The sequence below is a fragment of the Notothenia rossii genome (genome assembly GCF_949606895.1).
Source record: "Notothenia rossii genome assembly, chromosome: 6".
NCBI lineage: Eukaryota > Metazoa > Chordata > Actinopteri > Perciformes > Nototheniidae > Notothenia > Notothenia rossii.
The window spans coordinates 77,792,410-77,802,169 of record NC_136909.1 but is presented as its reverse complement, the minus strand read 5'-3'; the positions used below and the strand labels follow the sequence as shown (position 1 = coordinate 77,802,169).

Genomic DNA, 9,760 nt, shown 5'->3' with positions numbered 1-9,760 from the left:
TAATAATAATAATTTATTATGTTAATATTATAAAAAAGAAGTGAAAAAATTATTTTTAAAAAAGTGGAATGAATTAAGAATTTAACAAAGAAAAAAAATAGATTTCTTTTTAGATTAGGCAAACACCTGTGTCACACACTTGACAGTTTTAAATGCAAATATTTTATTGGCCAATTATTATTTTTTTAAATAAAACAATAATACACATCAATATTGTAATACTGGCATACAAAATAAGAATGGCTGGGTATCTCCTCTAGTTCAGTACTATTTCTAGCTTATCTGCACCTTGTAAATACTCTCTACATCACAAAAAGCTATCGTCCCAGATTTACCCTTGTGCCTGAAACTGGAACTATCAAAAATACATTTGTAGTGGTGTAGTAGCAACATTCAAGTGATTCTAAAAGCCTGTTGCAATGTCTTCATTACAATTATTACCACAATAATCATCTTCCAACGTTGAAATTCTTTTTACAGCTCTATGGCCTGTTTTGTGCATATATAAAATGCAATAGCACATAGGACTTTACAAACTATTGCTAATATAAAAGTTTATCAAACAATCCATAGCACACACATACAAACCTGTGCACGTATGCGATGCGTGTGCAGACAGGTAGACACACAATGCACACGTAAACATATAGCACTCACAACAATAATGGGAAATGGGAAAGGATCAGCCTGGTCAAAATGAATCGCCAGCAGATGTCATGATAATCATGCCACAAAGAGCAACATGCTGTTAAGGTTGGAAATACAGTAGGATCTCTTCATTGTCTTTACATGTTTTTGAATCAGCATAACTTTTTCAAAAAGTCTCTCATTCCTAGAAGCACGAGGTATGTGGAATTCAAAATAATATTTATAAAGCAAGGCTTTTGAATTGTTCCAACAGGCATTATGTGTTGACAGGCATTGACTATCATTGATGCTTTGCAAAGTTACATAGTGGTCTACTTAAGACATGAATTATATTAAAACCATAAAAATGTGTTGCTAAAATGATGATTATCAAAAAGCGCTCCCTCTCTCATCAATCCCTGTATATTTTCTGTTCCAGTGAGATTCCTGGGAGAATTCTGTGTGCAGTTTCAGAGTGGTTTGAAATGTTCTCATTGTGTTAAATTAAAAACCAACAATGTTTTTCTCCCAGGTAATATGAACAACAATATGTCTATTTTCAAGAGCTACAGCGAAGAGAAAATAAGTGTTTACGTAAACACAATGCAAAATTTGGGAGTTGAACAACATTGTTCAGTTCACCTCGTAAAATGAGGCAATAATTAAAGTCAACACAGGTATTACAGTCAAACCTATAAAAAGATCTGCACTATTGTTTGAACCTGAGAAATGCAGGCAACGTACAGAAGAAAGGCCTGTATTTCAAAACCTCTGGCAAGTATTTTGGTATATTAGAACCTGGCAGCAAAGGTAAGGAGGACACCTGCAAAGTCAACGAAATGAAGTCCTCCCAGAGAAGGTTTGGGTATCAGCGGAAAATAGCTTGGCAGTAGGTGTGAGATATGAGTCTTTATGAAAGGTGTTTAAACTCAGGCTACAGAGGCAACTTTGTCACAGTTGCTGGTGTACTGGACTTCTGGTCTGTCACTCTCAGAGGACTTGGCGGACTTCCTTTTCCAGCAGGGCAGGTTTAGCAGAAGGAGAATTACCGCTCCCAGTTCCACGCAGGCCCCACTGAAGTAGAACGCCAAGTCATATGACTGCGTCCAGTCAAAGAACCACCCTGGAAAGTGATGAGAAGAAACAGACATTGTGAGCAGAGTCAGCAGGAATTCTCAGCACATACAGCAGGCAGCTATATTAAGACAAGCTGGCTCTATTGAAGTCAACAAGCCCTTCTACTTGCTCTGCCTGTCTGATTCAACATTTGTTTTTTTTATTGTCTCTTAAAACATGGCACAATGTTAGTTTTTTTTTTAACAGAATAAAAATATCTACAGACCTCTATCCAACCAATACAATTGCAAATGTAGATAGCCTTCCTACCTACAACAGGGGGTCCCAACATGATCCCAAAGCCCCCGAAGAACATGAGGATGCCGTGGGCTTGAGTCAGTTTGTCCAAGCCAACGATCTTAGTGGTAATGTAGGAGGTGAGAGACCAGTTTCCAGAGAAGAAACCCAGGACGAAGGACAGGATCTGAAGTCCCAGATAACTCTTAGTGAGAGGGATAAGGAACAGTGCCAAACCTCCAGCAAACATGGTGAAGGCATACAGAAAGATGCCATTAATCCACTTGATGTCCACCAGCATACCCAGCAGTAGTTTACCAGCACAAGAGGCGATAGCCCCTATTGATACCAAAGGAATGACACTAACTTCTTCCATGAGTCCTTGGCTCATCGCCACATCCTCTATAAAGAGCACAGGAGGGAAAGCCCCCAGACTGAACAGGAAGATGCTAATGCAGAAGGACATCATCGATTGGTCCTGCATGATCTCATACATGGAGTGCATGTACTTGGAATAAGCCTGCTGCTTCTTCTTGATGACTTTAATGATGGCCAACCCAGCCAGGAAACTGCTTTTCTTTTTCTCTGTCTGAACGGCTGAGTCTTTGGTATCAATGGTGATAAGCATCTCCTTCACCATCAGAGATTTATCTGGAGTGGTTGAGGTTGAACCTGCTGTGATTGTCAGGTCATCCAGTGGGGGCTTCTCGAAAAGCTGCTCCTCTGTGTTGCATTCCAGGGCGGCCTTCTGTTTGAGGTAGTACCCTGGCATGTTGAGGGGCCTCATGAACCCAGCGCAGGCCATGAGGTTTAGTGCTACGGCTCCGATGATCAACAAGCAGCCATCCAGGCCGTACATCACGATGAGCTCGTTCTGAGCGGAGGCATATAAGAACGCTCCAACACTTGTGCCTGGTGAGAAGAGAAAGATAGAACATTTATATTTTTGTTAGAAAGAGACATATTAATCTGTAAAAAATGAAGCCACTATGTATAGAATCTTAAATGTCTTAATCTAACACATTTTAAACACAACGGCATACATATTTCTTTCTGTCTAAATATTTGACATCTTTATAACAAACTGGTACAAAAATTATACTTAAGCTTATTAATGTCTTCCCAGATTGTAACCTTTTTTTGACACAGCCACTTGGGCCGACATAATGAAAGTTAATAACATGAAAAAGTAACTGAACTACATAAGGATGAACAAAATGTCTGCCCAAAGCTTTCTAACAACTAGTCAAAATATAAAAGCAAGAAAACTGTAAAAATATTTAATTATTCTGTAATTATTCTTAAATTATTAATTATTATATCTTTAAGTAGAGGATATCTGTGTGATATCACAGTGTACTGACACACCCTTGAGTACACTGACACATCATATTAAGACTGTGAGATTGCTCAATAGTTCTGAAATAATAATGGACTGATCAAACTGTCCCATAGCTTCAAAGTATATGACAACCTTCCCAAACCATTAACATCCGAGTTTTGATTCCAAACCAATCCATATATAGGCACTGGTCACCAGTGCCTTTGCTGCATTACAGATGTTTACCTCAGCATCTCAAGGCTCCCAGCAGCTCATACATGAAAGAAGTGAGCATGGAGAAGTGGTGTGCACCCAGTGATCGCAGGGCAGGGGGGGCAGAAGTACCTGTGGTGACAATGCCGAGGGCAAGGCCGCGTCTCTTGTCGAAGTATTGACAGGTGATGGTCAGCGTGGCTGCGTACACCAGACCGCAACCCAGACCTATGTAGGACAAAACATAAAGACAGACAGAAAAATAATTTCCATTAGCTCAGGTTAAGGGGGGGCATTCAAGTAAAATGTGTTATTTAAATTCCAAAAAGTGTAAAGGATTACATTGTTGTTACATTGTGCTCTTTGTATTTCAGTGGATTCAGGAAATCAATGCAAAGGTGTATGCACAATGTACATGTATCCTTAAACTTGGGGAGCAATGTGCATGATTTCTTCTTCAGTGTGCAGTAAGTAGTTAAAGATTAAAAAAAGAATATGATGGAGCAGTAAACAAGCTTAGGTAAAGGACCCCAAGTGTTTAGATAGTTAACTTTAATCTAAGTTATCTCAGTGGGTCTCAAACGTTTTGATCACAATTTATGTAAACAAATATTTCCAAGGCACTCCTTTATAATTATTGGGATAAACAGGTTTGAAATCATTTCAATGTATACTATAGGACAGTAAACCAAAAAAATCGTTTACAACTGGAGATAAAAAAATATGCATAAATAAATAAAGTTAACTAGGTAAAATAAGATATGAATGAACAACAAAAATAAAATAGGCCTAAGTTAGGCCTTCATGTATTTGTTATTGGCTATGTTAGGTTATTGGTTATCTTCACATACTTATTTGATTATTAAAATGTAAACCGATCTTTTTCATATGGGTGTTTTAGAGTTGTACCCCCTAGATCTAGTCTCTAGTAATTGTGTGCTCAAAGTGCACCAGATTGAAGCATTTTACTTTAAAATGTTCAATAAAGATCTCCCCCCTAGAGGATGTGATAAACTCAGGAAATCAATGCAAAGGTGTATGCACAATGTACATGCATCTGTAAACTTGGGGGGCAATGTGCATGATTTCTTGTTCAGTGTACAGTAAGTAGTAAAAGATTAAAAAAAAGAATATGATGGAGCAGTAAACAAGCTGCAAGTGTATGTTCAGCCACAACTATCATCAAAGCGCATCTCTAAAAATAAATAACTGTCTTGAAATATGCATGGCCTCCCCTATCAGAGATGCCTCTGCGAAGAGGCAGTGCCGACAGTGAGGGGGTTCACAAGGCTTATCACGGCTGAGCTGTCTCTTAATGCGTGATAACAGGTGGTGTTGGGAAAACGCCGACACACTGGTAAGGCTGCCGAGGCTACAAAGGGTGACATGGGGATCAGGCTAAGCCATATCATTACTTTTCTGTCAACATGCCAAAAAATACAAACAGCAATGTCAAACAAAGAGGTGCAAAGTGCACACGTGTATCACGTCTCAGTGTGATTCTACATGCTGTAAGTGGAAATGGTATTCTCTTAAATGGTAATATAGGAGCTAGTCAACTTTTTAATGTTGCATAATAGTCAGAGTTGACATGTACCCTGCTTCTTTAAATTATTATACAATGTGCTTCAAGATTCTCATATGTAAGAGGGTTCAGAAGCTTAGTAACCTCCCATGACAAAACATCAAACTTATTATTTTTCTCATAATAAAAAGACCCAAGGCTCTACCTGAGTGTCTTTGTGAGAGTATTACAGTGTTTCCAGGGGTACTTGAGGATGACCATCAAGTGGTTCCTTACCAACCACGATCCCATAGGAAAAGATGAGGAACTGGACATTGGGAGCAAAGGCACTGAGCATCAGGCCGCCTGACACCATTACGCCACTGAAGATGGTCACGGGACGAGCCCCAAAATTGTCAACACAGGCACTGCAGATTGGACCTGGGAGAAGTTAAAAGGACAGGGGCAAAGAAAAGAGACGAAAGGGGGAGAGATACAAAGAGGGGATAAGAGAGTGACAATGGGAACAAAATCGTTTATAAAACAAAACATAATGATGATATCAGGCAGCTTTACTTGTTGTGTTCTGTACAAAGGCCTCCTAAAAAAACAAAGATGACTTGGCTCATTCGTCATGCGATATTTACTGTTTCCTTCCTTGCTAACCGGGGGAAGTGTAGCAGAAACTGCAGTGCTGCAGCTGTCAGACAGCTGGGACAGGCTTCCAACAATTGGCACGGACCAAAGCCGGATCTGTCCAGTCATGATTTTCACATAGACCCTTTGAGAAAGGCGATAGCAAGTAACCGGGGTAGGGGTGGGGGCTCTGACTTCAGTGGAAAGACAACTATTTATCACTGATCCTGTTTGCTCAACACAATCATCGAGCTTTGAAATAATCTAGACATTACGGAAGGGTTTGTTTGTTCACAGGCCAGATTTTACTTTGAATCCATATGTTCAGACTCTTCTCTTTTTCTTTATGTATTAAGTTTCATACACATAACATTACTTAACAAATACACTGTTTGTTAGCTCTCTGTGTTTTCTCTGCCAATCTGTCCCTCAATCTGTCTTTCTTTGCCTCCGTCTACGGTCAGATTAAGGGCAAAGTGATCCTCCCACATTCATAGGATGGATGACTCACACTAATTCTGCTCTCTGAGAATAACAATTACAGAAACTCTGCTCAGGGAGCCACAAAGTCCCCATCATTTACGTCATTGCCTTTTCTCTCTAGCCAAAATGATGTTATGCATTAACTCCCTGACACCTGTAGTCAATAAAGCTTTAGTAAACAACTTCCTTGGTATTTCACATGGATGTTATTGTTAAGACTTTGATCAAGCATCGTGTGTCAGTTATCATTGGTATCATGTGGCATTGAGATTGAGATGGAAAACAAGCCAGGTGTAAAGGTGAGTGTTTTCTGCTCTGCTAAGCAGATTTGGTATCTCTTCATAAATGAAACGTCAGCAGATATATTGCCCATAAGCAGGGCCGGTTTTGGGCATAGAGCGCCAGATCTGGGGGGGTGCTGCGCTGGTAACAACATTCATAATTAAGTAAATGTAACACCCTTTTCACCTCGGTTTCACGTTTCATTTGCCCTGTACGATGGGCGCTGTAAGTGATCAAAGTGGGGGATGTTGACTTATCAGGCGCCTGCAGCTCTTTAACACAGCCAAAGTGCGAGTGAGCGTAGGAGCGAGCGAGGGAGAGAGAGAGAGAGAGAGAGAGAGAGGGTGCACCGGTACCGGCGCTGTTGTTATTAGCATCTGGTGCTAGCTGCTCTAACGGATATAAAAAGAAGATGTTTCTACGACAACGGTGGAGGCTGAGAGGCTCAGTGAGGTAAAGGACCCTGTCAGTGTATAGACAGTGGGTCTCAAACGTTTTGATCACAATTTATGTAAACAAATATTTCCAAGGCACTTATAATTAATTATTGGGATAAACAGGTTTGAAATAATTTCAATGTATACTATAGGACAGTAAACCAAAAATGTCGTTTAAAACTGGAGAGATAAAAACATATGCATACATCATTAATGTTAACTAGGTAAAATAAGATGTGAATGAACAACAAAAATAAAATAGGCCTAAGTTAGGCCTAAATTGATTTGTTATTGGCTATGGTAGGTTATTGGTTATGATCACATACTTATTTGATTAATAAAATGTAAACCGATCTTTTTCATATGGGCATTTTAGAGTTGTACCACCTAGATCTAGTCTCTAGTAATTGTGTGCTCAAAGTGCACCAGATTGAAGCATTTTACTTCTAAAATTTCACCTAGGGCATCAAATTGGCTAGAACCGGCCCTGCCCATAAGTGTTAGTCATGCCAAAACACCAATTTACTGCTGAGCATGTAATTAGCAAATGCCAGAAACAATCATCAGAAGGAAAAATAGTGCTGAAAGATTTTTGCATTTTTTTCCCCATTTGGCTCTATCTCTGTGAAAGGACACTGTAACATGACTTCGCAGCTGTATCATTACTCTTGCTAATCTAATTAAACTGACGTTAGGTTGTGTCTCTTTAACCCTATGTTGGCCCATGGTGAGGATCATTGCATTATTACAAAGTTCACTACTCACTTGCTATTAGCCCCACTCCGGACACCAGGGAGCCCACCCAGGCCGTCATGCCTTTGCCCTCCTGGAAGGCATTCAGCCACTCTGGGTAAAGGACGCCCACGGACTGTGGTGATCCATAGGCCAGGAGCTGGGCCATGAAAGAGGCGCAAACAATTGCCCATCCCCAGCCTCCGTCCAGCACATCAGTAGAAGAAGCCATGACACTGATGTTTCTGCTGCCCCCTGGGGTCTGCTACAGCTCAGGCAGAGAAGGGGGTCCTGTGGATGACATAACAACAAACATTCCATTTGTAAAATTGACAGGAAAATTATTATTTTCAAATAATCAGCAACAGTGTTTAAACCGGACCTCAAAAATGTAAGCTTACGTGTAGCCCATAGACTTTAGCCTTGATGTAGTAAAGGCTGCTGCAGCAGTTAGCCTCTGCAAACAGGCTAGTCACCTGTGAGGTCCTGAACACTGACTGACTGCAAGTTACCCACAGACAACTGGCCCTTTTGTTCCTGTCTCTATAACCACACCTTGGAGGAGGAGAAAGTAAAGAAATCTGCACTGCTTCGAGCCCCCCTCCTGCACCTTTAACCTGCCTCCTCCATGAGTGAGTGTTGACCCTTAAAGAGAGACTCCACTGTGCTGACTGATGTTTTAGAGCTCTCTCATAAATAATTTGTAGCCCAGAGCAACTTCAGACATCACTGCAGCAACATCAACTCCTGTTGCTCACACTTTGTTTACAATGAGACTTCCTTATGTGGGGTTGGTGCAAAGCTCCTTTCAGATGTGTTTGCTCACACAGCAGGTTTACAGCATGTTGAGAGTAAACAGGTAAGTTTTCATTAAAGTTAAAAGACAACAATATCCTGATGAAAAGTATAGGTCTTCTTTAAATTCATATGACATCTTCTCTATTCCCTAACAACAATAACCGTAGTTTCTGACCATATGTTATCTTATTACTTCGATACAAACCCAGGCACACATTGCTTGTTATTCTTGTTATAAAAACACATGCGGCACTCACCTCAGCATCTACAATAACAGCAGCAGGACCCTGCAGAGCCGCGCGCTCTGCGGGAACTTTCCATGGGTAGGATGGTTTCGCCAATAAAATCCCTTCTTACAAAATAACTACAAAAGACATAACCAAGCACGCGGATGCTGCAGAGCTGGGATATTTGATAGCCGCGTGTCAAGTCAGAACTCTGCTTCAATAAGGCGCAGGGTTCATCCTTTCCTGTGCTTTGTAGAGGCGACAAAACCGGTTCAAAGCTGTTCTTGCTGGTCCTGCAGCCGCTCTAACGCAGCTCGAGGAGGAAAGGCGCTGCTTCCTCTTGCGCGCGATGAGCGCACCGCACAGCTGCATGTGTTTATGGCTCAGACTGAGGACTTGTTGTTTTCTCTAAACTACATCGGAAATGTTGCGTATCAGAATAAATGCACACGTACAGACACATGAATTAACAACCACAACAACTGTTTACCTGTAGGTTTCCGGACCAACTCAGATTCTTATAATAAAGCACTTCAAAAAGAAAAAGTTAAAATAAGAATTCAGTCTATAAATCATATAGGCTACACATCTTTAAAGTGGATGAACTCATCTTAACATACTTGTGTCAAGCTAAAGGCATTGGGTTCATGGGTACTGACGATGGGGGCTGGTTGGCCAATGGGATACTTCTCTCCAGGAACATCATTTTTACTGCCAGGAGTCCAGTCTGAACCGGTTGATGGATGTAATAACAGCTCCACAGTGCACCGGCAGCAGGGACACTGCCTGGAGTCTTCTTCCTGGTGAGCACTGATTTAAGAAAAAACGCACAAACTATTGAATGAAATCACAAAGCACTAAAACCTAACAAGAGGTTAATCAAGTCTTATTGAATATGAGAGTGGTCAAGAAATAGTAAGCAACATGTTGAGAGCTTAATAGGCTACTAAGATTAAAAAATAACCTGAGGGTATAAGAGAGGATGGATGACGAAAGGATATACTTAGGGTTCTGGGTTCGTTAGGAATTATGTCAATCACCTTTTAACAAAGAATGATCAAATTAAATAGATGTAGGCAAGGAAACAAACGGGAATGATAAACCTACACCCTGAGAGAATAGCTTTAATTGTATAACACATCTTGCA

At 40.6% G+C, this 9,760-nt stretch overlaps 1 protein-coding gene across 4 annotated transcripts; it reads right to left on the bottom strand.

The window, feature by feature from the left end:
* Window positions 1–139: 139 nt before the first annotated feature.
* LOC307044924 (monocarboxylate transporter 9-like) lies at window positions 140–9,208 on the bottom strand. 4 transcript variants are annotated; one of them, XM_079690374.1, is made up of 6 exons: window positions 9,104–9,208; window positions 7,622–7,879; window positions 5,316–5,459; window positions 3,647–3,742; window positions 2,014–2,892; window positions 140–1,750 (listed from the first exon to the last, which is right to left on the bottom strand). In XM_079690374.1, the coding sequence occupies exons 2-6, from the start codon at window positions 7,818–7,820 to the stop codon at window positions 1,557–1,559; spliced, it is 1,512 nt and encodes a 503-aa protein (XP_079546500.1). In that variant the 5' UTR covers window positions 7,821–7,879; window positions 9,104–9,208; the 3' UTR covers window positions 140–1,556. The 4 variants fall into 4 exon arrangements, with proteins under 4 accessions (XP_079546500.1, XP_079546498.1, XP_079546499.1 ...); XM_079690372.1 differs by lacking the exon at window positions 9,104–9,208 and adding an exon at window positions 8,644–8,983; XM_079690373.1 differs by lacking the exon at window positions 9,104–9,208 and adding an exon at window positions 7,971–8,207.
* Window positions 9,209–9,760: the final 552 nt, after the last annotated feature.

Bases quoted from the DNA above. Each gene is read 5' to 3' on its own strand.
- LOC307044924 (XM_079690374.1), bottom strand. From the start codon at position 7,820: ATGGCTTCTTCTACTGATGTGCTGGACGGAGGCTGGGGATGGGCAATT. The intron at 3,743-5,315 runs GTAAGGAACCAC...TGTCCTACATAG, and splicing joins TTCCTATGGGATCGTGGTTG to GTCTGGGTTGCGGTCTGGTG. The intron at 2,893-3,646 runs GTACTTCTGCCC...TCTTCTCACCAG, and splicing joins CCTCGGCATTGTCACCACAG to GCACAAGTGTTGGAGCGTTC.